This window comes from Pyrgilauda ruficollis, unplaced genomic scaffold, assembly GCF_017590135.1.
Source record: "Pyrgilauda ruficollis isolate IOZ18807 unplaced genomic scaffold, ASM1759013v1 scaffold56, whole genome shotgun sequence".
In the NCBI taxonomy this organism is placed as follows: domain Eukaryota; kingdom Metazoa; phylum Chordata; class Aves; order Passeriformes; family Passeridae; genus Pyrgilauda; species Pyrgilauda ruficollis.
The window spans coordinates 1,987,717-2,015,435 of NW_024527266.1; the positions used below are offsets into that span (position 1 = coordinate 1,987,717).

The following is a 27,719-nucleotide window of genomic DNA, read 5'->3' on the forward strand; positions in this document are numbered from 1 at the left end:
GATGCCACAGTCCTTCTCCTGCCACCCAGGCTCTGCCTCCCCACCACCCCCTGCACTACTGTACCAGGGAGTTTCTCACACCCACAGAAGTTGGGAAATGGTGGCTCTAAGTGCCCTGCTTTTTTGGGCTGAGCACAAATGTGTGCATTTCCAAGTACAACAAGCCAGTGCATCACCTGTCCCTGCTAGCCTAGCTTCCAGCATAGCTACAGGTGGGAAAGAAGGGCCCAGCTTCATCTGTTGGCTGCTTCACTGACCCCTTTATTAAAAAAAAAAAAAAAAACAAAAACAAAAAAAAAAAAAAAAAAGAAAAAAAAAAAAAAAAAAAAAAAAAACCAAAAACAACAACAACAGAAAAAATACCCACAGAGCAACAGCTACTGGCAGAAGCACCATGTCCAAATCAGAAGCACCATTTCCCAAATCAGAGGAATTATTTGCCTTTGAAATTCTCTGCAGACTTCCTCAGTTTCTCCCCAGTCAAGTATGATATCTTTTCAGCTACCCCAACCTTCTGGGAATCTAGGAGATGGTGTGCTATTTTCCTAAATTGCCCTGCACACTGCTGTGGTGACAACAGCCAGCTGTCAAACAAATCAGATGCCATTGTTTCCATGAGCAGGAGAGCATGGGATGGGTATGCTGTGCATCGGTGCTGGCACACCTGTGCTGGCTCTGTGCAAAGTGACAGGGTTTACTGCCAAGGGCAGGGGGGAACTGCACAAGGGCAGGTGTGGCACTGCAGGCCAGAGCTGGTGCGTGCCTGAGCACAGCCAGGGGAGATGGGATGGTTCCACCTGAGCTGTGCTCCAGCAGGTCAGGGTGAGGGCTGGATTAGCTCTCCAGGCAGGGTGCAAGGCACACAGACTGAGCAGGCTGCCCTCTGTGCCCCAGACATCAGCTCTGTACATCCACCTTCCTTGCCTCCTCTAACCCGCTGTCCCAGGACAACGAGCACCCCTGGCAGTAGCCGGGCTCTGCCTGCCACAGGCAAGGCACTGAAAGGGTTACGGAGCCAGGCCCCTCAAAAGAGAAGTTTCTGGACATCCTCTTGTTTTTGCTAAGTTATCAAGATGCATCTGGTGACTTCCTTCTGGTTCTCGGGGGCTGCGGGCCAGGAGAGGATGACAGCCAGGCTGGGAGGGAAGTGCTGCTGTGTTGCAAGAAGTTCGCACTCGCACTGAGGTCAGCGGCTCGCCGCTCACGTGGCCCGGCAGTATAAAGCTGGATGCGGGAGTCAGGCTGGCCAGCTCACAGCTTCGCTGTCCCGGGGGCTGAGGGGAGCCGGAAAGCACGAGCAACAGCAGGGAAGCAGAGGAGTGAAACGACGTGGAGAAACATGGAAACTTCCCAGGCACACAGCTCCGAAAGGTGAGAGCGGGACGGGAGTGAGAGGGAAGCCTTTTGGCAGAGGAGTGTTGTGTTTCTCCCCTTGCTTTTAGGAATGCTGCTCCTGTTCCTGCTCTGCAGGGAAAGGCGTGCTGCTGCCTCCACCTCTGCATGGAGTCTGTCAGTCTTCCTTGCTCGGGACACTGTTTGGAAAGCTGGCGCTCTCTGGGTCCCATCCACATTCCTGGGGAATGCTCTGCTCCTTCTTCTGCCATCCCAGACTCCCCCTTTTGTCTTAGAGAGCTAAGATCTGTTTTGTCAGAGGAGACAGCACTAATGCCTGCTTCACTGTTCTTCCCCAGGATGTCCACAGACCTGTCAGAACTGTTGAAGGAAGCTACCAAGGAGGTGCACGAGCAGGCAGAGAACACACCGTTCATGAGGAACTTCCAGAAGGGGCAGGTGTCACTCCAGGAGTTCAAGGTACTTCCCAGCAGCATTGCTTGGCGATGGGATTTCCTCAGCAGTCACATCAGATGGCCTGAGAGGGGACTAAAGAGGGGAGGATGGGGCCAGTACAAGTAAGGAGGATGGAGACGTGATGTATCAGCATCTCCTATGAAAAACATCAAATTTCTGCACCCTGAGGTCTTACCGGCTCCTCTTGCAGAAGGTGGGGAAGGACTGTGCGTATCACAATGGGCAGCCAAGCTGAAACAGGAGAAAAAGGACAAAGAGGTTGATGGGACTAATGCTATTGCTTTTCTCTTTCTTCATAAATGCCTGCATGTTATTATTGCCAGTCATAGTTAATGCAGATAGAACTGTGTTCAGATACTTGAGCAGCTGAAATGCCCAAAAGAGGGAGAATTCTCGATTTACAACTGCAGCTAGAAATAATGATGGGATGGTGAGAAAGTGAGGATGTGGGATCATTGCTGGCACTGAACTTTGTATTGTCACTTGAGTTATACCACAGCTGAGATCATGAACAATAACTCAAAACCAGACTGAGTTTGAGCAATCTGTGTCTGCTGCTAACAAGCAGGAGCCTGTTGCTTTTTTTCAAGATAAAAGAGAAACATTTCCATATATTAGCCTAACCTGGCTAGATACAATTCCTGGGATCTGAGCCACATAACAAAGCCAAGAGCAAAACCAAAGCAAACACCTGGGACAGAAATTCCTGAGAGGCTATAGGAAGTGACACATGGACTTGCAAATAACAGCTACTCATTCAACCTGTGGCTTAATTACTTTGTTGTCAGATTGTTCCTTGGCAAATAAATCCATACAAGTAGGAAGGAGACTGCTTATTTCTGACAGGTGACATTCAGAATACTTAGCCAAGCATAAATTCAATCTCAGGCGCTGACTTCCTGCTGTAAGAAACATGGCATTGGTTAGGCAGTGATCTTTGAGACAGGCAAGCTGTAAAAAGACCTTCAGGAATAAAACTTTGTTTCTTAGATGATTTTTACGTGCTGTCAGGCGAGACATGGATTTTAAAAATTAACAAGTGTTTAAAAGCCATGTTTCTTATTAAATCACTGCCTGCCTCTGAAAACAATCAGTTGAGCTACACTTTTGCTTAATTTGGAAGGCAATGTTCCCATGTTTTGTTTCTTTTCCGGTAAGGTGGGTAACAGGTTACTGTTTAAAAAAGTGTTTTTGTTTACTCTCTTGGCAGACCTATATATCTGGCCTGCTACGTGACTCCCCAGATGGTGGATATTTGTTTCCACAACCAGTCACTGCCCATGTGCTTATCAAAGTCCTGTTTTCTGGCACAGTGGGGCAAGGTTGAAACAGGAACTCTCTCACTGCAGAGCTCGCTGCTTTGTGAGAAAACAAACAGCTTTCTCTCCTGTGAGCAGCATAATCCCCCCTACCCAAACCTGACTCACCTCTACTGCAACACCTTCATCTTTTCCCATTTGCTGCCCACAAAGGGTCACAGGGTAAGAAAGAGGTGGTGTAGGTGTAACAGCCTCTGAAAACAGAATGCCTGGGGAAGGGAGGAACACAGCTATATTGTCTCAGATCACGTGGAAAAGCTGGCAGATAGAAGAAAGTATCGCATAAGCTGGGAAAAACAACAATAACAATGGTTTCAAAATAGAGGGGAGAACACAGCGTCACAGCACTCCTTCACAAAGGCATCTTTCAGAGGCAGGCTGTGCTTCCAATCCCTTTTATCTTGTCTCCCTGGGGCAACCGAGGAAGCAACCCCACTTGCGTGCCTGAGTGAGCAGAGTGGTGGTGCCTCAGTTCCCAGGATGGTGGGATGCTGACAGGATGAATATGTTGAAAAATAACCAGGGTGTGTCATCATCTCACAAGGCCCCATAGAGGGAAGCCACATTTTGGAGCATTCAAATTTGAACAATGTACCAGAAAGGATACCTTTGGGAATACCCTCTCTATTGACTGAGGGAATGGGAAGAGACCAGGAATGCTTAAACAGGGCTCCAGTTTACATCACATGAAACTGCCAGACTTTAACTTGAAGGCAAGGCAGTGACTTTAAGAGCAAGCAAGACCAATACCTGCTGGAAAGGGCTCACCTGATTGCTATCTCAAGCAGAAGGGAAGGGCTAAACAGTGTCTCCCTGTACCTTGCACTGTTTTCCACATGGGAAATCTGCAACATCACAGATGTTTGTGACTCATAGTGGGTGTGCCCACGAGTACCTTTATTGTTAGTACAATTTGTCCCACAGACTTGAAAATGACAAGCAGATGCACCTATAGCTCATCCTCTTTCTTCTCTTCCAGCTGGTTACAGCATCCCTGTACTTTGTCTACTCTGCTCTGGAGGAAGAGATCGAACGGAACAAGAACAATCCAGTTTATGCCCCTGTGTATTTCCCGGCGGAGCTGCACCGCAAAGCTGCCCTGGAGGAAGACTTGAAGTATTTCTATGGCAGAAACTGGAGGGAAGAGATCCCATGTCCTGAGGCTACTCAGAAATATGTCGAGAGGCTCCACTACATAGGCAAGAACGAGCCAGAGCTCCTGGTGGCCCATGCCTACACTCGCTATTTGGGAGACCTGTCTGGGGGGCAGGTGCTGAAGAAAATTGCCCAGAAGGCCCTTCAGCTGCCCAGCACTGGGGAAGGGCTGGCTTTCTTCACCTTTGATGGGGTCTCCAATGCCACCAAGTTCAAGCAGCTCTATCGCTCCCGCATGAATGCTCTCGAGATGGACCTTGCCACTAAGAAAAGAGTCATGGAGGAGGCCAAGAAAGCATTCCTGTTAAATATACGGGTGAGTAACAACCAGCCAGCCCTGCCAGCCCACATCCTCTCTCAAATAAGAAAATAGCTACAGGGGAAATACAAGGCCAGTGTTTCCACTGGGCAGCTTATGAGAAGTTGTGGATCAGGGTGAGCTGGTCAGGGTTGGATGGCTGTGCTTCTCCAACCTGGGAGCCAAATAAAACAATGGTCTCTGAAAAGCTCTTCTCCCTCCCTTAGTGTTTGAATCCAGTCTCTTTCATGTGCCACTATTCAGATATGAATGAGGGTTAATATTGGAGTGGGGATTACCACATAGTATCTGTCCTGCCTCTGTGGTGAAGTTACACAGGTCTGCTGTGCACTCTGACTAGGTGACAGGTTTCCTTGCTTTCATTCCCATCAGAAGGTGGGCAATAGCCTTCTCCTTAGCTGAAAGCTTCAGGGAGAACCTGTAAACAAGGAGTTTGGAAGACATCCTTTTGACCTCACAGGCAACTTTTGTTCCATGCAAAATGTGCCAGGAGACTTAGACTAAAGTCTTGTGTCTTCCTCTGGTTCCTGAAGTGCCTGGGGAAGGGGCAGGTGGTCCAGTGAAAGAACAAGAGGAGGCCACATAATGAGACAGTGTTCCTTCTCCTCAGGTGTTCAAGGCGCTGCAGGAGCTGGTGTCCAAGGGCCAGGAGAATGGTCACCCTGTGCAGCCAAAGGCAGAGCTGCTTCGCATGAGGAACGTCAACAAATCACATGAGCACGGTAAGACACTTCTGAGGGCAGGTGCCTCACAGTGCTCCTTCCTTCCCTTCTCCTCCCTTCTTCTGTCCTTGTTTGTAAAAGCCATTGGGAAACAAGCATGAGGTGCTTGCCCCATCTCTTCTCCAGCCATGAGCAGGTAGTGCAAGGAGAGGCACTGCTGTGTGCAAAGCTTCCTCTAGACATGACAGAGCAAGGATAACACATGTGGGCTCTTCAGAAAGTGTGTCAGGGAGGAAGCTTTACAAAAAGAGACTTCTCTCTCCACCTCTAGGGCTTTAACAAATGTAAGGTTCATTCACCACAGGCAAAACTGACCTTGAGTTCACAGAAGCAAAGGCATCAATTTTGGGTGCTGCAGATCGGCCGTGGTGCTGTGATGCTGACAGAAGGTTCTTCTGGACACAGTCCTATCCAGCAGCCTGTCCTTTTGGACTGTATCTCCCTCTGATCATTTCCTGTCTCCCAGAAGTATTTGCTGAAAACACTCCAGAGCGTGTGCTGGGTTTACAGTGAGCACTGCTCTGGATGGTGAAATATCGTCAGGCTTGTACCTGAGTGAGCTCAGATTGTTTACAGAGCAGAATGGTTTCCATGAGGACACACAATTCAAATAAAAAACCCTTTATGGCCTACCCATTCTGAAACTAAAATGGAGATTTGTTTTCAGAGCATCCTGGATTGGACCACAGTTTTTCCATGGCAAAGATGAAAAGCAAACCTTGCCTTAAGCATCTCTGGATAGTGAAGCTTAAAGCAGCTTCTGTGGGAAAGGCATTAAAAGTTCCCTGTGAAACGTTGCCATTCCTTTCCCAATACATGCTTACAAGTAAGATTTTCAGACAAATTTAGTGTTGGATGAGGAATCCCATCCTGAAGTTGTACTGCAGAAATTGCTTGGAGTGCTGAAGACTGTTCAAGGTCTTTAGATGTTTAACGAATTAAATCAGTGAGAAGTAGGACACAAAATGCCCTTTAAAATTCTAGCTTCAGTACTTGTCTGTCTTCTGCACACATCAGGGGTTTGGAGCTGGGCAGTGCACGTGTAAGCCTGTAAAGAGACAAGGGAAGAGCTGGTAGTCAGCTACAGGCAGAGGGGCTGTGGGCCTTTGTGATTCCCAGACCAAGTCTGCTGCTTCCCCTCTCCACTGGGAGAGCAGAACCTGCTGCCACTGTTTCTCCCAGCTGAGCTCTGGGCTTTCTTCTTCTTCCCTGGGCGACTCCAGCAGGGTGTGCTCTGGCACTGGGGAGAAAGAGCAGCTAGCAGCTGCTCTTGCACAACTTCTTGCCACAACCTCTTCTCACTTGTCTTTATTTGCTTTTTTTCCCTATTTGATCTAGGTCCAGCAGCTGGGAAGGAAAGTGAGAGGACAAAGATGAGGAAGACAGACACGCCACCCACCACGTCCCTGGTGCGGTGGATCGTGGCGCTCAGCTTCCTCGCCATGACAGTCGCCGTGGGCTTGTTTGCCATGTGAAAATGCAGGACCTTCACCTTCTCTTTGTGACTCCCCTCACCCTGAACTAATCCACCTTCCCAGTCCTTGTGAGAGAAATTACCCCTGACTGGGTACTGTGATCTTGGTTCCGCCACTAATACAAGGAGACTTTTCTCCCCAGAAATCAAAGAGTGCTGTAAGGGGGTTCAGGCAGTTTCTCCTGTGCTTGGCGTGAGCTCTTCTCAGAGATTAACTTTATCATCAAAAAACAAGGGTGCAAAAGGCTAAAAACAATGGCCAAGAATTGCCATTGCTTTACAGAGTGCCTACAAAAACCCTACAGGATCAGAAACACAGCTTTGGCATCTGTCTTTCCTCAGAAAGACGGAGCTCCTTGGAGCTCTGTTTGCTCAGTTTTTTTATACTGTTAGATAATACTGTGATCACTTTCTCTGCAGAGCCACGTGGCTCCCACGGGTTACAGACAGTTTTACATGACACTAGTAGGTCTTTGTTATTTCTTTTTCCCGTTATTTTTGTCTTTGAAAAACAAAAGACAGTTGTTGGACATACAGTGTCATTCTTGTCTGGTTGTATAATTTATACACATAATAAATTTCAATGTAAAGTCTTCAGGCCTGGTGTTTCCTATTATTAAAGCCTTACCCAGGGAAAAAGGAGGTGTCTTTCTTCCTCCTGGTCTTTATGTCTTTTGGAGCTGCTGCCTGCACAGACATGACAATAGACAGAAGTGGGAGCTATCATCAGAGGCAGACTCTGCTCCCACTCAGCGCTAACAATAACCTGTTATAAGCTGGGGCAGGTTCCTTCGGCTCCTACATAGAGCTCTCTATTTCTAGAAACAGCATGAAATTCAGTGAGTGTGCAAAGTATTTTTAAGGGGTGGAAGTGGTACACAAGAGCTGGTTGCTATTCTATTGCAAGCAAAAGGGGATGGGACCCTCAGCTGGCCAAAACCAGGAAGCTCTCCCTGAACTGCCAGCAAAGGGCTGCGTTACCAGGCTGCCTTTGCAAGAGCTTCAGCGTGAGCCAGAACTGCCAAGTGTGTTTTCACTACCCAAAAGTTAAAGGCACCCTAGGTTTTGGTGGAGGCAGTCATGAAGCACACAGCCACAGCCCTTGCCCGAGTGGCAAACCAACCCGCTCACTCCCAGGGCCCGGCACGCACGTGGCCTTGCTACAGGCACCGCAAGCACATGGCTCTGCCGGAGCAGCCCGCGCACACAGCTCGCTGTCCTTGCCTTCTGCCGAGGCACATCTGCAGGGCTGGGTTTGTGTCCAGCCACGGGCCCTGCCTGCTCCAGGAGCTCTCCCAACACAGGAGAGGCTGCGGTTCCGGTATGGCACTGCAGGTACTGACAAAACTGCCGTGTTATCGCCTCAGAGTCCTCTCTTTACTCCAGAAAGCCTCTGTGATCAACCTGTCTCCATGATCTGCCTGTTCTGGCTGTGACCTTAATCCCAAAGACACATGTTCCTACTGATCTGTTTTGATGGCCAGCACCGAACCTGCTCAAAGAACAAGAATCGGAAGGCAGGTCCTGCTGAGAAATGAGCAGTGGGAAAACCGGACTGTCATCATTCTCAGGCTCTTTTCTACTCTGCATCCCTTCCCCAACCCCCTTCAACAGTTCTCTCTTCGGATCCACCTGCCAGAAAAAATAGTTAATTCTCGAAAAAGATAGGTGTTCGAAGAGCAGGAATATGAGGCTTGATAGCTATTTAAATACAAGAACTTGTTAATTCAGATTTGAATTAAGTTCTACCTATTGAGTCACTCTAAACCACCCCAACTAAACCATTTTGTTCATTCAAACATGCTCAGGAAGCTAAGATCCCTAAGAGACAAACAAATGCCATGAGCACAGAAACACTGCACCACACTCAGCCCTTCACTCCTCAGAGAGCCCGACTGCAACCTCAAAGTTGGAAATTGTGGGTTCTGACTGGTATCACACCGTCCCTGCTCATGGCAGGAGCGAGATGGTGCTGTGGGTGTCCCACAGCCATTGCTGTCACACATAGAAGATTCCAGACTGAGCCTCAAGTGCGCAGAGATGGAGACCAAGGCTTTGCTTGTACCTGTCTATGATCTTTATGAGCACATCTGGTTTCTCTGCAGCAACGACACCCTCTTTATTTCCCAGGGGCTGCAGCTGAGGCCTCCCCTGCCACCCGCACTGCGCCTCCCAGCTCACTCTGCACTGAGGGCGCGCATTACCGCGCTTTGCAAGGGCCAAAATGCGCACCCAGCCACCTGCCAGCCTTCCCCCTAAATTCACTAACAGCCAGGAGGAAGGCATGCGGGAGGACTCGTGTCCTGAGGGCCTGGAGCAATGACGGGCCCCAGCTGTCCCAGGAGCCTACAGCAGTAATTAACTCACGTTATTCCGCCCGCAATGGTATCACCCGCTCCCCCTCCGCGCCCCGCCGCAATGGTGCGGCCCGCCCGCCATTTCGCCTGCCCCCGCCCTTCGCTCCCAGATTTCGCGCCACACCGCTGGGGGGGGCAGGGGGCGGAGCGCCCCGGCCAATCAGAGGCGGCAGCGGCGCCGCGCGCTCCCTCTCGGGGCGGGGCGGGAGGGCGGCTGCGGCCCAATCGGCGGCGGCGCGCGGCGGGCGGGCCAATCGGAGCGCGCGCCCTGAGCCGGTTTGGTTTCCGCCGCGCGCCGCTTTTGCCGCGAAAAAGTTGGGAGCGGGTTCCGGCCGCGAGCGAGGTGCGGAGCGGCAGGGGGTGGGGATGGGGATGGGGATGGGGATGGGGATGGGGATGGGGATGGGGATCGGGTTGTCCCTGGGGCACTGCGGGGAAATAGCGCGGCCCGTGCGTGGGGCGCGGTGCGGGGCACTCGGCGGGGGCGATCCCGCGGGCGATGGGTGCGGGCGGGCAGGAGGCGGCCGGGGCTGACGCAGCGCTCTCGCCCCGCAGTGGAGCAGCAGCCGCGATGTCCGGCTTCGACGACCCCGGCATTTACTACAGCGACAGTTTTGGGGGAGACGCGCCCGTGGACGAGGGGCAGGTTCGGAAGTCGCAGCTGCAGAAGCGGTTCAAGGAGTTCCTGCGGCAGTACCGGGTGGGCACGGACCGGACGGGCTTCACTTTCAAATACAGGTGCTGCTGTGGCCCCTTTTCTCCTTCTGAGCCTTGCCCACCCCCACCTGCACGTCCAATCTGCTCTTAACCTCCCTCCTGCAGCGCACTCCCCACAAACACAAAAGCTGCTTTGTCTCTTCTCGTAGGCCACAAAGAGCTCAGTATTAAGAGATGCTTGTATTTAACCCGATAGAAAAGCAGAGGTCTGGTGTTCTAACAAATTTTTAGGCAGCCAGCCAGTGGAAAAGGTAGCGATAGAGGGATCCACACTGCCAGGCTTGCACTTAGTTCTGAGATTCAAGGGCTGTCTTTGAAGCTGTAGTGCTTTCTGGTTTGGAGAATTGTCTGTATCCATTAAATCAGTGCACCACTCTCCACGTATGCCTTCCAACTCTCTGAAGTTCCATCGGCCACCCTTTGCTTATGCAGTTTGGAGACACAGTGTTGAGAAAACATGGAGATACATCATAATCACGGGTTAGAACAGTCTTTCACCCCTGAGTTTCATTAATCCTGGCATTTTTAAGGAAAATGTTGTCTGTTCTGTTGTTATTTCCTTTGTTTTAAACCACATCTTATGTATAGTTTTTATCCTATGTAGAAATTTTCTCATTTCCAGTAAATACTTTACATTGCCACTGCAGCACTGGTGTCCCTGGTCTTATGTCACCTTTCAAAGTGGGCTTGGGTGAAAGATTGCCCAGCTTGCCCTGTGCTTCCCCTGGAACTCACCTGATTTTCCCTGCTTGCTTTCCAAACCAAGGACTCCCTGCAGAGCCTGCCTTTTCTGATCCCTGCTTGTTCTAAGGCCGCTGTGGGTGACTGGTACTTTCTGCCCTGCAAACCTTTGCCACTTCCTGCCTTCCAGGGATGAGCTCAAGCGGCATTACAACCTGGGGCAGTACTGGGTGGAGGTGGAGATGGAAGACTTGGCCAGCTTTGATGAAGATCTCGCAGACTATTTGTACAAGCAACCAACAGAGCACCTGCAGCTGGTAAGGATGGAGGCTGGCAACCTAGAATATTGTCACAAGAGCATCTCTGATGTTCTGCTGTAACAGACCCACTGATAGCCCATTGTTCCCTCTCTAGTTGGAAGAAGCAGCAAAAGAAGTTGCAGATGAGGTCACTCGTCCTCGTCCCTCAGGGGAGGAGGCTCTCCAAGACATCCAAGTGATGCTGAGGTCGGATGCCAACGCAGCCAACATCCGCAGCCTGAAGGTGAGGTGAAGCATGTGGGTGTGATTGCAGGGGAGCTTTTGGGACCTGGTCACATGGCTCAGGACACAGGTCACTCACTAATTTAAAAGCAGCGTTACTCTGCAGGTGAAATCTGACTGCCAAGGGCTGTTACTGCTGGGTCCTGCTGCAGGGACATCACTGCTGTTAGTGGTGCTCCGCACAGAGTGTTCTGTCCTTCGCTCTCATGCTTTGTTGTTTCCCATCCATCTTCCATTGATGTTTTTCTCACCTTCTCTTCGCCTTTCCCTTTTCAGTCTGACCAGATGTCCCACCTGGTGAAGATCCCTGGGATTGTAATTGCAGCAACCCCCGTGAGAGCCAAAGCCACCAGAATCACCATCCAGTGCCGCAGCTGCCGCAACACCATCAGCAACATCGCCGTGCGCCCGGGCCTGGAGGGCTACGCTCTGCCCAGGAAATGCAACACGTAAGGCCTGACACGGGCATGCACCAGCAGCCTGGAGGGCGAGAAAAGACTGCATTCCCTGCTCCTGCTGCGCCCCATGCATTGCAGAATCTGCTGCCTGTTCCACAAGGCAGCAGCATCTGCGCTGCTCTGCCTCCACCCTGTGTGCTGCCAGTGGGCAGTTCTGGCGGGCAAGTTCTAGCTGTCCCTCTGTGGTCATGCTGGTTGTGACCCTGCGTGGTCAGTGCTGCTTGCAGTGTTGAGTGACACCGTGTACAGGGAGTTTTTTTCTTTCATAGGGAGTTTCGCCTCTTGTACTTAAAGGTTCATTCCTGCCTCCAGCTTCCTGTCCCATAATGCTTTGTTAAGTTGCTCTCCTCTTTTCCAAACAAACTCCTTGCTTCCACATTCCCACTCCTGAGGGGGCTGTTTTGTGTTGCATTCCTTAGGGATGCTTTTCTACTAAGCTTTTTGTACTGCTTTACACCTCCTGGTGCCTCTGAGAACTGTGAGCATTAGACTGCCATTGTGCTGCAGCTCTTGAGGCAGCCGATCCTGGTGGGTTGTGTCTGTGGGCTCATACCTGCCAGTATTTATTTTCTGCACCTGAACTCTAATGCAGCTTGAGAGGGGTTTGGGCTAGGGATCACTCTTGTGTGTGGTCTGTACAGCACCTCGCTCCTGATCCCTGACTGCATGAGTGCCTCTACTGTGGTATTGCCCTACCTGAAGGCCCTGCATGGAGTCAGGCATCAGTCGTGTCACTCTGAGACAGCAGCAGGACATGGAGCTGCTCTGTGTCTCAGAGAGCTTGTAATCTAGCTAGGCAGATATGGCTTGAGAGACTGGGAGGTGGATGTCAGCCTTGTGACATTGCTAATTGCTTTCTCACCAGAAACCACTTAACATTTGCTTCGTGCATGAGGTTGTAAAGAAAAACGCCCTGCCGTGTCACTGAGTCTGTGCTACTGCCTTCTGTGTAATTAATGAATTACCTTCCCTGCTTAGAGCTAGCAGGGGAGGGGTGGGAGGCAGGGAGAGTGCTCAGACAAGTGTCACCCTGCCTCTGGCTTGTTCTCATGTACACATTTGGCACCTGTAGAAGACAAGACAGAGGGCTTGCTGGCCTTTGGTCTGCCCCGTGTGTCTGCCCTTAGCTGCTGATGTGGCACTGCTTGGAAGGGGCAGCTGCCCCTTGCTGTCGCTGCTGTCCCCGCCACAGGAGCGCTCCAGGGGGTGCCTCTTCAGTGCTAACAGCCTCCCCTGATCGATCTCTCTGCACAGAGAACAAGCTGGCCGCCCAAGGTGCCCTCTGGACCCTTATTTTATCATGCCAGATAAGTGCAAGTGCGTGGATTTCCAGGTTCTGAAACTGCAGGAGTCTCCAGATGCCGTGCCACACGGGGAGATGCCCCGGCACTTGCAGCTCTACTGCGACAGGTACTGACACTGCCTTCCCGCCCCGCCCCTGCTGCCTGTGGCTGCTGCCAGCATTTCCCACCACCATCCTCTGCTTTCCCATCTCCTCTTAGGTACCTGTGTGACAAAGTTGTCCCAGGGAACAGAGTCACTATCATGGGGATCTACTCCATCAAGAAATCTGCGCAGAGCAAGAACAAAAGCCGTTACAATGTGGGGGTGGGCATCCGGAGCGCGTACATCCGCGTGGTGGGCATCCAGGTGGACACGGAGGGCTCAGGTGAGGGCTGCTTTTGGTGTGCATTTGGTCTGTGTTGGTAGCCTGGTGTTGTTGGTAGCTGGTGTTGACAATCCCCTCCCTGTTCCTGAACAAGGTGATCCCTCAGCAAGAACTGTTTGAAATCACAGCCTTCGTCCTTCTCTGCTGTTTATGTAACAGAAGGTTCAAGCCATTTCCGGGACTGACTTGCCCTGGGCTCTCTGTAGTCATGTCCTGTAAGGCTTTTTCTCAGTCATATTAAATGAGGAGGTCTCAGCCTGAGTCCTTCAGGGTGTTTAAGTGAGAATCTGCTAAGCCATCCCTGAGTATCCCAGCTGAAGTCCATGGTTAAGATTGTATTTAAAAGATGGTCCTGACTGTAATTCTCCCTCTGGTTCCTGCAGGGCCGCTTTGCCCAAGATCCTTGCTTTTTCTTATCAGCCTCTAAGGACAGAGCCTGCCTTGCTGGGTTAGCAGATGCTTTCCGTCTCCACCCTTCCCACCTGTTGGCACTTGGCCTGATTTTCAAGAGGGAATTTTGGTAGTAGTGCGTGTCGGGGGAGTGATACAATTTCCTTTAAAACCTCCATTTGTTCTCTGTTGCATTATTCCCCTCATCCCTGTCCAGGACATAGCTTCAGTGGCTCGGTGACGCCTCAAGAAGAGGAGGAACTTCGTCGCCTTGCTGCCATGCCCAACATCTACGAGACCATTGCCAAGAGCATCGCGCCCTCCATCTACGGCAGCACTGACATCAAGAAGGCCATCGCCTGCCTCTTGTTTGGAGGCTCCCGCAAGAGGTGGGGAAGAGTCAGCCTTTGTTACCAAAGTGAGTGTTTTGTTATCAAAATAAAGGCTCACCATCTCTCCTCCCTCTCTTCTTCCCAACCCCATCACTCCAGGCTCCCGGATGGCCTGACCCGCAGAGGGGACATCAACTTGCTGATGCTGGGCGACCCTGGCACGGCCAAATCCCAGCTGCTGAAGTTTGTTGAGAAGTGTTCGCCCATTGGGGTACGTGGCTTGAGGTGCCCACTTAATAGTGCACCCTTTCCTCTCTTCTGCTCCTGGTCTAGCCCCAGAGACAAGACCGTGGTCATGGCAGACACCTGCCTGCGCATCCACAGGCAGACTTGCTGGCTGAGGCGTGAACTGCCATTTCAGTACTAGCCTAGAAGGGATGGGGAGTGAGGGAGGGAAGGGGAAGAAGGTCATGCCTTTTATTATGCTGTGAGCCAGGGTGTTTGCAGATCTCCAAAGACATGCCTGGTGGCATTGTTTATTGTTGAGACTTGATCAGCAGAGGGGCTGGCTGGTCAGGACAAATTAAGTTGACTGCATCTCAGGCACGGACCTCCAGCTTGAGCCCAGGCACAGAATTATGTTTTCAGCTGTGTTTTTTTGTAGTCTCTATTAAACTCAGCCTCTGACTGTATTGTTCCCTCCAGGGGCAAACAAAGCTAATGCAGTAGCCCACCAAACAATGAATCACTCCCTCTTCTGTACTTAATATCTGTGTTTGTGTCTGCATGCCCTGTGGTGTGTCACAGCTGCTTAGTCTGAGGCTTGGGATGAGGCAATAGCCCTGTTCTTTACCCAGCATGTCTGCTTTTTACATGTGCTGAGGGCTTTTCCTGGAGGTTCTTCCCCCAGGAGCTCTGGATTTTGTGGTGCCAGGGATGTTTTGTCTCTCTGCTGGAGCGGTGGGCTCTTGGGTGCTGCTGCAGCTGATGTACTGTCCCTTTCCTTATTCCACGTGCCACTAGGTGTACACCTCAGGAAAAGGCAGCAGCGCTGCTGGCTTGACAGCCTCAGTGATCCGTGACCCTGTCTCCAGGAATTTCTTCATGGAGGGAGGAGCCATGGTGCTGGCAGACGGAGGAGTGGTGTGCATCGATGAGTTCGACAAGGTACTTGTGGGGCTGCCTGTGTGGGAGTGGGAAGGAGAGCCCTTGGGATACCAGCTTGTCCCAGCAGAGCCCAGAGCTGCAGGAGGAAGGGCAACTCCTCTGAGACTCCCTCACTTCCTTTCAGGGAAGGTCAGGGGGATGGGGTTGCAAGGGAATTCAGTCTGCCCTCACAGACCTTTATGTTGGGGGTCACTCAGTAAGTGTGTAGCAGAGGTCTGGCAGAGGTGACTGATGGTGACTTTTTCTCCTTGCCTGGTTTCTCTCACCTGGGATGCGAAGATGCGGGAGGATGACCGTGTGGCCATCCATGAGGCGATGGAGCAGCAGACCATCTCCATTGCCAAGGTGAGCTGTGGATTGAGCATGCTGCCCTGAGGTGGGAATCTGAGAGCCCAGCAACCAGCAGTCACACATCTTTTGCCAGAACTGCCCATTTTAGAGCCCAGGCAGTGGTATTGATGGTTGCTGGTGTCGCTGGTCTGAGACCAGTCTGCCCTGCCTGGAGGCTTTGGGCAGCCTGAATTTCATGGCTTCTCCTTGCTGGTGGCTGTCAGGCTGCACCTGCAAACCCATTGCTTTGTGCCAGGGCTGCCCAGGAGGACTCAACCCTGTCTGCCCAGTGTTTGTCTCAGATCACAAATCTGGGGTGAGATCTCCTCTGCCTCTGCCCTTGACAAGAGGTTTTAAATGAAATTACTCAGTGGTCAAGTCTCAGCTGAAGCCAGTCCCCTTCCAGAAGGACACGTGGGTCTGGCCCCACCATTACAGAGCAACCGGGTGCTACTTATGGGGCTTTTTTAAATGCAAGTGATTGACAATGAGTCCTTGAAAATGGCTTTCAACCTTTCACTGAATCACCTGCTGTGACATGGAGGTGGTCTTGACACCATCCTTTTTTTTGCCTTTACCCACAGGCAGGAATCACAACCACACTCAACTCCCGCTGCTCGGTTCTGGCAGCTGCCAACTCTGTCTTTGGGCGCTGGGATGAGACCAAGGGCGAGGAGAACATTGATTTTATGCCCACCATCCTGTCCCGATTTGACATGATCTTCATTGTTAAGGATGAGCACAATGAGGAGCGAGACATGGTGGGTTGAGCCGCGTGGGTGCCGCTGGGACTCACGGTGCCCCTTTCTTTGGGAGGAGGAGGAGGCAGGGGCGTTCCTGCTCTCTGACTGCCTTCTGCTTTCCCAGACACTGGCCAAGCACGTGATGGCCTTACACGTGAGTGCCTTGACGCAGACCCAGGCCGTGGAGGGCGAGATCGAGCTGAACAAGCTGAAGAAGCTCATCTCCTTCTGTCGGACGTGAGTGATGGGCATTTCTTTGGCGGTATCTGGGCAGTGGAAGGCAGTGGTGAAGGGCAAACCACCCGGCACTCTGGGTGCCCTTTCTCTTAACTCCTGCCTCGAAAAAAGGGTGCAAGAGGAGCTCTCAGTGGTGCTGCAGCACCCGAGGATGGGAGGGGTGCCCAGGGGACCCTCCCCAGTGGCGCTGCCTCCAGCTCCTGTCCCCCCTTGCAGGAAGTGTGGCCCCCGGCTGTCAGCAGGGGCGGCGGAGAAGCTGAAGAACCGCTACATCCTGATGCGCAGCGGCACCCGCCAGCACGAGCAGGAGAGTGACCGCCGCTCCAGCATCCCCATCACTGTCCGGTGCGCAGCACCCCCTCCTCGCCCCCCAAAACCTCTGGGATTAGGGCTGTATTACTGGGCTGATCCAGGAAGGGGCTGGGGTGTGAGGGTGTGGCCCTGAGCCCTGCAAGTGCTGTGGCAGGGGACAGGAGGTGCATGGAGTGGGATGGGTGGGGGATGGCAGGAGTCAGGGGGAAGAAAACACCCTTGAAGCAGCTCAGAAAGCAAGGAATGTCTCTGGCTGCAGGCAGCTGGAGGCCATTGTGCGCATTGCCGAGTCCTTGGCGAAGATGAGGCTTCAGCCCTTTGCCACCGAGACAGATGTTGAGGAGGCCTTGCGGCTCTTCCACGTGTCCACGCTCGATGCGGCCATGTCGGGCAACCTGTCAGGTGAGGAGGAGATATTCTGTGCTGGGGGTAGGAGAGACATGCTGGACCTGGTTGCTCAGGGCAGGGAGAGACGAGCTCCTCTCTCAGGACCTGGCTGTCAGGGGCAGGTGCTGGACCTCCTTCCTGAGCAAAGGCAAAGCCATGCTTTTGGCAGCAAGGGGCCATCGTGGCTGTGGGGCTGTGCCTCACAGGGAGGGCAAAGGCAGATGACACTGAGCATCTCCTGTGCTGCTCAGGCCTCTTGTGGTCCCAAGGGCAGATTTTGGTGCTGGACGCGGTTCCCTAAACCTATTCATCCTCTAAGATCTTTTTCTGTGGGGGTGAAGACAATGTTTCCTTGGGTAGCAGCATGGAACAAAGGGTTTGAAGAAAGCTCCAGCAGTCAGGTGCACATTCAGTTCTGTGGTTGGAGCTCCACAGCCTTTGATGATGGAGTTGTTCATGGGTTCCCTACAGTCTGTAAGCTGTGCAGGTGTGGTGGGAGGCAAAGGAGATGGGCATTGTGTCCTGGAGAGTGACAGCTGGGCGGCACAGAGAGCTCACACAGTGTCTCCCTGCAGGGGCAGAAGGCTTCACGACACAGGAGGACCAAGAGATGCTGTCCCGCATTGAGAAGCAGCTCAAGCGCCGCTTCGCCATCGGCTCCCAGGTGTCGGAGCACAGCATCGTCCAGGACTTCATGCGGCAGGTGGGTCAGGACTCCATGGAGGGCTTGGCTGTGAAACCAGGGACCCCAGGCTGCTGCTGGGGCCGTGAAACCCCTTCCTCAAGAGTGGACTGGCGAGCCTTTTGGTCATGCTTTAGAAGTTGTTTGTAGGGAATGGTGTACAATGTGATTGCAGAGTTTAAGGAGACTGAGGCAAGTTTCTGCAAAAGCTCTGAGGGCCGGGGGTTTGGGGCTCTGGGTTGGGGTCCTACCCTTGAAACCAGAACTGTTTGATTTGTGTCACTGGCTGCAGTCAGACCTAAGGCAGGGGAAGGAAGCATCAGTGTCTTGGGCTATTGGGCTTGCTTCTTTTAGAGAGTCTTAGCCAGGCTTTAGCAGAGGTTGCAGGTTCCTGCTGAGCTCCTGTCGGCTATTCCGTGCTGGCTCATTGTCCCCTGCTCCTCTCCCCTTTTGCAGAAGTATCCAGAACATGCCATCTACAAGGTGCTGCAGCTGATGATGCGGCGGGGGGAGATCCAGCACCGCATGCAGCGCAAGGTCCTGTACCGCATCAAGTGACCTCCCTGTCCCAGGCTCCAGGAGGGAACTGCTGCTGCTTGACACCTGCCCAGGAGCAGGCAGAGTGCCCCTGGGAGCTGGGGCCTGCTCCTGAAAGCTTTTCCTTGGAGACCCAAAAAGCCCCAGGCCTCCATCTTGAACCAGGGTTTGTGTGGTCAGGGCGTCCCTTTTGTGCTCTGTTGCTGTGTCACGTCCATGTTTCTTTGAACTCCAAAAGCTTTTAGTTTGTATTAAAATAAAACCTGATATATTGGTAGCTTGGAATCTTTGCCCCTGAGGGGCAGAGGGGATGGATCCCCTTCCTCCTTTGAAGGGGGTGCAGGATTTTGGATAGAAAGGTGTCCCTCCTGCCTGCCCTCCCTTATGCACTTGCTCTCACTCAGGCTCCAGCCTCATGGGCAGCACCAGCAGCCCTGAAGGCAGAAACTCATTTCTCACTCAGGGTTTGTCTATTAAGGCACAAAGCCTGTTGGCACAAGCTATCCAGTTGGGCTCAGCAGTACAGGAGGCACTTTACCACTCCCTGTGTGCAGTCTGCTGCTTTCTTCCCCCTCAGCCAGTGGCAGTGAAGGAAATTATTTGCTCTTTGATCCCTGCTCTTTGCTAATCCATCTTTGCTCTCTTCCAGGGCTGCAGCAGGGACACCCTTTAGCCTGCAGTGTTAAAGGGCTGTGTGAAAGTCTTGCTTGAGGCATGGGCAGAGTTCCCTGCTTGCTCCAGTGAGGATGGAGATGAAGGATAATTCCCATGAGCTATGTGCTGTCCTCCAAGTAGTCCCTGCCACCTCCTCCTTTATGCCAATGGTCTTGGGGTAGACTGTCCCACACACCAGGAGCCTCTCCTGGACACTGCCCCAGGGTGCCCTTGTGCAGCTACTCACCCTTCTGCATTTGCAGCACAACCTTGCACTTAAAAACTTGGCAGATTTTTGTTACTTCTAGCAAATCAGTACTGGCTCTCTTCAGTGTTCTCACAAAGATGTATGGTGCTGGTGGGTCCCTGCTCTCAGCAGCCTGGGGCCACCTTGGCTGTGAGAACAGTGGTGGGGGCCTCTGAAGACAGCAGAGTGTTGGGTGAGCACAGCTGCTGCACATGTGGACAGGCTGGTGCCTGTGTCTGCTTTCAGGCTGAAAAACCTCAAGAGATATTTCAATAGCAACAGAAATGTTCAGGGCCAGCAGAGGGTACCAGAGCCTTGAGGATGCCAAACTGTGGCCCTGCTTGTGGCACTGCCTCCTCCTAGAGGGAAAACCAAGGGATCCCACTGGGCTGTGGTGTGTGCACTCAGTCTGGCAGCTGCCACAGGAGGGCTGGGCCCCCTGCAGCACCTGGGGGTTCAACAACATCCCTCTGCTGCTGGGTTTTGAGAGGCACATGGTGCACTTCTTATGTGGCTGTGGAGTTGGAAGTCTGGAGGGGCTGGGTGGTGGTGGCATGGGAAAGACTGGCTGCAAGTTAGAGAAGCAGCCTGCTGCTCTTCATTCCCCAATTTTTTTGGTTAGGGATGGCCTTTGTGGAGGGCTAGATGGAAGAGAAGGCTGGCCTAGACTTCCAAAGAATAGGCCAGGATAGGTCTCATTCTAGTGATTTTATTGCCCCATGTTTTTGCATGTGCCAAGCACCTTGCAGTGTTTCTTGGAGCAAGCAACGCTGGGGCAAAAGGGGCCCCTTTGTTTCCCCTTAGGGGAAAAAAAAAAAAAAGGGCACCTTCTGTCCTCACTGTGCTCCCTGCATGGAAAAATAAGAGAAGGATGTTGCTGCTCCATGGAGGGGATCATCTCCAGGAAGAAGAGTAATTGGATGTGGGAATAGCAGCCACATCCTCCCCTAGAAACCAAAGTTCTCAAGACCACCGGTGTCTGTTAGAGAGCATCCTGCCCTCCTCACGAGCTTGCAGCATCAGGAGTGCTCTCAGAGCAGGGTTAGCACAGGTCTGAGGCAGCAGCGTGTGTCCTGGCTGTTTTTCTGCCATGGCCCCTGCAGAGCTGTAGTGATGGGTCCTGCAGGTCCCTCAGCCCCTGCCACTGTCCCACATGTACCTCTGTCCTTGCTCTGAAGGTGCAGACAGTATCTGTCTGCGGTCCTTCTTCCAGAGGTGCACAAGAGCACAGCAAACAGCAAAGTGAGTGTGGGAGTGAGGATCAGTATCCAAAGCCTGCTGTTAATGCTGCCTCTGGAGGAGGCTGAGCCTCTGTTCCCAGGCTTGAACAGAACACCCGGTGATAGGGCTACGAGGGGAGAGAGATGGGCACAGGGTACAGAAGCACAGTGCAAAGGGCTCTATTTTCCTCACGTACCTTCCTCCCCTCCTTCCCTCCTTGCCTCCTTTCTTCCCTCAGACACCCCCTCATCATCACCATTTTTTTTTCTGTGCTGGAGCAATAGGACATGGCTGGATTTTAGCTGCTGCTGGCTGCCAGAGGTGGTCATGTGTCATTCAGAGGTTTTAAATGAACCATCATCTCCAGGAACATCAAGCTGTGCCGGGCGTTGGCAGGTGTGGAGGTTGGAAATTCTAATTTTTAATGTTGTATTCGTGACATGATAAGAGCTGAGGTAGATTTCTCTGCTGAGGATCAGAATGATTGATCTCTTTGTGCCAAGAAATGTGTTGATTATATGGTATGAGGTTATGTAAGTGTACATACGACGTGAAACAACATCGGTTAGCAATTAATGCATGCAGTGTTATCACAAGGAGCGGAGCTGGGATGTGCACAACTGGTGTTGTTTGGAACTTGAGATCACTAGTTCGTGCTGGCTTGTGTTGAGCAAAGCACTGCAGGTGGAAATTGTGTGAGGAACAGCATTTCTCAGTTGGGTAGGTGCATGGCAATACCTGCTTGATAAAGGACCATCATCCTCCTAGTGAAGGTGTCTCTTCTTGGTCTCATCTGAAGTTCTGGCATGCTGAGATTTGGGATAAAATCCCTGTCCAAGTATCGTTAGACGACCAAAAATACTAAGAGAGAGCACAACCAGTCAGGCTTAGCCACTTGGATGTGAGCAGCGCAGCGTTCCCTTACTTAGCCTGCTGACCTGACCCTGTCCCTTCCTCACCTCAGTGCTGTCTCTGGCACAGGAAGCCCCTTCCCTACCCCCGGCTTGTCCCTTTGGGAAGCACAGTTGGATAAATGTAATCACCCCAAACCAGGCAGGCACCAACAAGGACCAGGTGCTTTTGGCTCAAAGCTTGGGCTGTTGTAGAGAACTTTGCCATAATGAATTAGTACCCGAAGAACTTGCAAACTACATCTAATTCGGCATGAGATGGGTTAATCTGTGTGAGTGGATCACTCCAAAGAAATCCAGTCCACTGGGCTCTTGCCAGCATTTTTGGTTGTCCGAGGACATAGCCTTAAGCTGCACCAGGGAAGGTTTAGGTGGGACATTAGGAGGAATTTCTTCCCAGTAAAGATGCTTGGAATGGGCTGCCCAGGGAGATAAGACTGGACATGGTGCTTAATGCCATGGTCTAGTTGACATGGTGGTATTAGGTCATAGGTCAGACTTGATGATCTCAAAGGTGTTTTCCAATCTAGTTGATTTGTGATTTGTGAAGCTCATCAGAATATTTCTGTGAAATGTCAGTGGAGCTCCACTACTGTAAAATCCAGCAAAGCTGAGTCATCACATCTGCACCACTCAGATTTCTTCCATCTCTGTGTGGGATGAGAGCTGTTGCAATGCAGCAACATAACCTCTGAGCATGTTGTGAGTGTCACTTCCTCCATAAAATAAAACAGAACCGAACTGCAGAGTCCTGAGGGCTATTGCTCAAGGATGTGAGATAAACACTGGCGACTGGGATATGCTGATATGGGCAATGTGAGAAATAATCTCATGTGGTCCAGCAAGCACCAATCTCAGACAAATGAAGTTGGGACTCCTTCCCCCTTTCTGCTGCTGACTTAGTTGAGCAAGTGACTTTATCTCCTTGCCTGTTCTGGATAATAACCTTTTTGGAGCACAGATCACTTCTTACCATGATTTTGTGCAGTACCTGAGAGAACCAGTAGCCCAGTCTCAGTGGCAGAGTTTACCTGCTGGCTTAAGTAACATTAATACATTCTAGGGCTTCTTGTTAGGATGAGAAATTCTCTCCTGCAGGCAAATTCCTGTGATTTGCTCTGGACAATGCCAGAAAATATGAAGAAAGCAAGGAAGACTGTGGTACAGCAGTGCTGTGCTGCCATGTGGAAGAGCACACTTGTCATGGGTCGGGATGCCTGTGAAGGGCTCTGCTGGGTGGGGCTCTCATGCTGAGCCTCAAGTCCTCTAAGTTTGGTTAGCAGCCTGTATCCCCTAATTCTGGGCTAGGTTCCTTCAAAAGCCCAAACCATTCATTCTCGCACAGCAGTGACATACCAATGTCTGCTACTGCTCTTTGTCACATTTTGCCATCCTTTTGCAACATCCTTTGCTCTTTCCTGGACACCTCTGCTCCAGGTCTCTCCCAGCAATCCCAGGCAATCTATTTACTCCTCCTCCCCTCCACTTCTAGCCTCATGCCTGCTCTCTCTTCTCATCTGCATGGTCATCCCCTCCTGTTTCCCTTCCAGGCCATTGTGGTCTGTTCCATGCCACCTTACCACCTTACAGAGTGCTTAGCAAAAGCCTCCCTGCTTCACAGGCAGGCAGGCAGGCCATCGGGATAACTTGCTGGATCAACTGTCAGCACTGCCTGTTAGAAATAGGACACCAAGGGACATTCCTCAGAGAACACTCCCTGGACCATCTGCTGCTTCCTGGCCATTCTTCTTCTTGCCCTTCAGCTTTCACCCAGCCAAGGTGCTCCACCTCTCCCCATTATTTAACTTCACCTTATCTTGCCTCCCTTTTTTATTTTTTCATGAAGTTTTTTTAAATTGCTTTTTCTCAGACTAGTGTGTGGATAATTTGGCCAGAAATCCCACAGATCTCTGGCCAGGGATGCCAGGCAGCATTGGTTTATAAGCCTTCTGGACCCTCAGAATAAAAGCAGGAGCACTATCCTGCTTGCTTTGATTCCAGTACCCACAGACTGCGTGCTGAGTGGGAAGCAGGTCTATCCATAGCTGGCCACATGCTGTGTGCCCGTCAGCACCCAGCACCTCTGCAGTTTAAATATGCATCTATAAACAGGTGCACAGGCATCCTTCCCTTCTGGAAATCCTTCACTTGATAGAGTCTGTCAGGTTTCAAACTGCACCTGGTACTTTTTAGACTTTGACACAAATGATCAAAAAGGTGAACTGCAGTTTTTCACTAGGACTCTGGAGCTAAGTGCATAATGTTAAAGATATTTATAGGATTTTTGGAGAAACAGTTGACAGCTCAGCTCGTCTAGCATACAGGTAATATCACTGTCCTAGACCCGTGCACCAGAATAAGGTGCACAGTATACATTTTCAGTTATCTTCCGTTTGGGTTTTGTAATGAGGAGGTGTTTGGTGGTCTGCTCAGGAGGGCAGACTGTCACCAGTCTGGGACGTTTGTCATTCATGTGGGTCCAGCAGGTGAAGGGTGAGGGCATGAGCTGGGGAGAACCAAAGACACAGAGGAAAACAGTTTTGCCAGCACCACATGGCTCCAGCAAACTGCTCAGTGCCAGACTCTGCATACCTGATGCTCATTCCAGATCTTTTGGCAGCGTAGCTGCTGCAATGGGGGAACTACAATGTCTCATTTACCTGGCTTCTCCTGAGTCAGGCAAATAAAAAATATCATGGTTTCCACAGTAACATCACTACTGCCAAGCTGCACCAACATCGCTTTACTGTACCCTACTCAGGTACAAATGCAACTTAGACTAATAGATAAATCCCATGCAAAGAAGGTGAAGCTGCTGCTGTTGCATCTCCTGCACTGGAGAAAAGGGTAATGCTGGGTCAGAGGACCAGCTCAAGAGAAGCCCAGCATCTGAGCCCCTTCTCTATGAGAAAAACCAGAAGACCTATTTGTTTGTGGCTCATGCTGCACGCCCCAAATCCAGAGACATAATTTACAGTCGTGACCCCTTCACCTTTCTTGCTCCTCAGAGGATAAAATGGTTTCCTGTTTATTTCAAGGGGCAGCTGTTGTATCCACAGGGGAGAGCAGCACTCATGGTTAATATGGCTGATGTCCAGACACGTTTTGCAGAAGTTGCTTGTTTGTTTGCTGGGCTGTCCAGCAGCTGCTGAATGTCCTGTCTTTGGGAATAGGAGACTCCCAGGCGATTCTCAGATGCTAGAGCATGGGAGAGGACTTGTTCCCCCCACACTGGGATCAGCAGGCACGGAAGAGGTCCTGAGGTCTTTTTCAACATCTGCCATGTGCTGAAGTATTTTAGGAGCTATTAGGTCTTCCTTTGACTTCTTCACCTGGTTCATGTGAGGCCCAGAGATGTTCTGTGTTGCCCATGGGAGAGCAGAGGCAATGCTCTGCCTTGGGGTCTCATAACCTCAGTAAATGCTGCTCCACATGAGTTGGGGTTCATAGCCAAGGCTATGAGACATCCAGGACCAGTGAGGGAAAATTCCGGGAGTCAGTGCCCAGACAGGCAAGAGAAGTCTTGGGATGTAGACAATCCCAAAAATATTATCACCATGGGAGTCGCTCCTCAGGCTGCTTTTGTGGTCACTTGGACAGAAGAAAATGTCCCAGATGTGGAGGATGCAGCTCCAAGGAGGTTCTCTGCCAGACATGCCATCACCATAGGCCATTTTTTGATCTCCGTCAGCTTGGAAGAGGCAGTTCAAAGTGAATACCCATGGGAAGGAAGCATCAAGGACAATTAAATGCAAGAGAAAGACAAAGCCTGATGCCCTCTGTATGTTTCTCTGTTGACATCAAGAGCACTTCTTATGTTTACCTTTCTTCTTTGCATCTGCCTGCCAGGGCTGTGTTGGCTGTTTATGTTTTTTAATGCTACAGTGACCCAGATTTGGAACAGACAGGTGGTGATCCAGGCAGTGGGTTTGTATCTGACTCTGCTTATGCAGTCAGCTATGAAATGCTGAAATTGAAAGAAATTAAAGCCTAATCTCCAGTGACCCATACACAGGCATCAGAGTCACCATCAGTCTGGAACTGGGGCACTGAGATACAGGCTGAAAAGTGGAAACCTGGCAAGAGCTGGCCTAATGAATCAGTTGTGCCCTCTGGTCAAGCCTTTCCTGGTACCTATATTTACTCATTGGCTTTGCTTTCCAGCAGCACATCCTGTGTGCACCTCCAGGCTGGAAAAGGTGCTGCCTCACGGGCATTGCAATAGCCAAGGGCTTTGGAGAACTCCTGTTGAAGTGGTAGTTTGCTTAAAGATGTCATCCGCCTGCTTGTGACATAACAAGAATGTGAATGGCTCTGTTCTGGGTCACAGCAAGAGGCAGGTGAAACATGTACTCCAAATCACTGTAACTTCTCTGCTAGTTAATTTCTCTGCTTTTTCTGGCCACTTTTATCGGGGTTCGCTGTTATTTGTCTCTGCCCCGATACGGGAAAAGTTTTGTGGCTTCTCTCATGTGAAGGTGACAGCAGCGTAAAAGGAGCAGTGAGAGGCTGCCCAGGGCACCACTGGGTGCTGGTGGAGGCGAGGGAAACACAGGGCTGGTGGGAGCTGCTGGCAAGGCAGGTCTTGTGTAAAGCATGCCAGGGCAGCCCCACTTCCCAGTCCTAAACTGCTTCCCAAACTGTTGCGCAGGTCTGTTATGCTCATTGCTGGTGATCACATTTATTGCAGCAGGATGTCAGGAAGAGTCCAGATCTTTGCCTCGCTATCTGGAAAGAAAGTAATCCCTGCTTCAGTGCATTTCAGCCAAATACACTGACAAATAGCAGAGGTGAGGACTGTAATATGTTAGTGAGAGAAAAACGGACTGCAGCACTTCTCTGCAGAAGGAAAATTGGTTTCTGTTTAAGCACAAGTTAAATATCAGAGAAATGATGATCTTACAAATGAAACATAACACCCCCAGGGGCTTATTCCTGTATCAGCCACTAATTTACTGTATGACCTTCAGTAGCTCATTTAATCTCTCTCTGCCTCCATCAGTTTTTTGCCAAACAAGCCCAGTGACAAATTCCTTTCTTGCAGAGGTCTTGTGAGGACTATGCATCTCCACGAGATCCTCACGGGATATATCAAAGGCAAAGTGTTTTCTCAACGAGATCTGATTTCATCTCCTCATTGATGTAATGTGGCACATTAGCCCGTTGTGCTAAGCCTGGAGCCTCCCACTCAGAGCCCATCCCACCTGCCTCACATGAAGGCGTGTTGCCCTTCCACAGCCACTTCTCAGCACACTTCCTTCCTCTCCCCTGCTTCCTTGGATATCTTTTTAGCCTCCCTAACACCTCCGCCCTTGCCGTAGCTTGCCGGTCTTCACAGAAGAGCCCTTGCCTTGGCACAGATAGGCAGAGCCAATCACTTCCCTTTAAAGAGAGATGTTGCCTCAGCAACCAAAGTTTTGAAGTTGGGCAAAGTTCTGAAGAAAAATCCCAACCAATTGTGATGGGAAATGACACTCGGGAACAAATGTACCACGTTGCCATGGCAGCCGGAATACTTGCACAGAACTTGGTGTTTTGAAAATATAAAAAGACTGTGCTTCAAATGAGTCCAACTAACTTAATGCCTTTGTCAGGTAGCTGCACAATGCCAAGGGTCTGGCATTTGTGTTTTATACCTGGCATGTCAATGACTTCATCATTTCTGAAATGAAAGTAACTTCTGCTCTCAGTCTGACAGATGAGTATTTGAGAACACATGTTCTTCCAGGCTGCCTAGTCTGGTATTGATCTGTTAGGGTTATTTCTGTCATTTGAACTCCATCAGTTCTTGGTTGTCTTGGTTTCCACATCTGTGTTTCATCTGTTATTTCATTTGGTGCACTTCTGTGTCTCAGTGTCTGGGCTAAAAACAGCAGGTGATTTGTTCAAAGGCATGGGTCCTCTTGCTAGAACCAGTCGTTCTTTTGAGCCATGAGGTGCATGAGTGGCTTTCAGGGAACACAGACTTTTTCATTCAGCTCTGTGAGCTGAACCAAACATGATTTTTCTCCATCAGCTAGATGCCTTCTCCTAATTGCAGTGAGGAAGAGGAATAATCAGCCTGAAGGTATTCCTGTGCCTGTTAGACAGACTCACTTTGCAAACCCAAATGTGAACTGAATTCTTCTGAGAGTCCATCCAGATCTGGAGTTCATCACCATTTGCCCTAAAAAGGCTTGATTCTTGTTTGGCAGCTTCTTGGTAGGGCTTCCTGTGACCTGGGAAGTAAGAGCAGAAGGAGGATGAGAAATTGAATTTTGGTGATCTGCTGCTGTTATTCTTCACTGGTGCAGGCAGCCATCCCTCTGGTAAAAGCCAGGGTGGGTAGGAAAAGCAGTATGAGATGC

At 51.0% G+C, this 27,719-nt stretch overlaps 2 protein-coding genes across 3 annotated transcripts; both read left to right on the forward strand.

The window, feature by feature from the left end:
• Nucleotides 1-1,212: 1,212 nt before the first annotated feature.
• Nucleotides 1,213-7,391, forward strand: HMOX1 (heme oxygenase 1). Of its 2 annotated transcripts, XM_041481448.1 has the most exons (5): nucleotides 1,213-1,371; nucleotides 1,692-1,812; nucleotides 4,108-4,599; nucleotides 5,213-5,324; nucleotides 6,663-7,391. In XM_041481448.1, the coding sequence occupies exons 1-5, from the start codon at nucleotides 1,229-1,231 to the stop codon at nucleotides 6,797-6,799; spliced, it is 1,005 nt and encodes a 334-aa protein (XP_041337382.1). In that variant the 5' UTR covers nucleotides 1,213-1,228; the 3' UTR covers nucleotides 6,800-7,391. The 2 variants fall into 2 exon arrangements, with proteins under 2 accessions (XP_041337382.1, XP_041337381.1); XM_041481447.1 differs by lacking the exon at nucleotides 1,213-1,371 and having other exon boundaries at nucleotides 1,486-1,812.
• Nucleotides 7,392-9,417: 2,026 nt separating this feature from the next.
• Nucleotides 9,418-18,599, forward strand: MCM5 (minichromosome maintenance complex component 5). The gene is made up of 17 exons (XM_041481501.1): nucleotides 9,418-9,498; nucleotides 9,711-9,893; nucleotides 10,744-10,870; nucleotides 10,968-11,096; nucleotides 11,372-11,544; nucleotides 12,808-12,963; nucleotides 13,056-13,222; nucleotides 13,830-14,001; nucleotides 14,104-14,215; nucleotides 14,968-15,111; nucleotides 15,391-15,456; nucleotides 16,026-16,202; nucleotides 16,309-16,421; nucleotides 16,638-16,766; nucleotides 16,993-17,135; nucleotides 17,696-17,823; nucleotides 18,259-18,599. The coding sequence occupies exons 2-17, from the start codon at nucleotides 9,727-9,729 to the stop codon at nucleotides 18,358-18,360; spliced, it is 2,205 nt and encodes a 734-aa protein (XP_041337435.1). The 5' UTR covers nucleotides 9,418-9,498; nucleotides 9,711-9,726; the 3' UTR covers nucleotides 18,361-18,599.
• The last annotated feature ends 9,120 nt before the right edge of the window (nucleotides 18,600-27,719 follow it).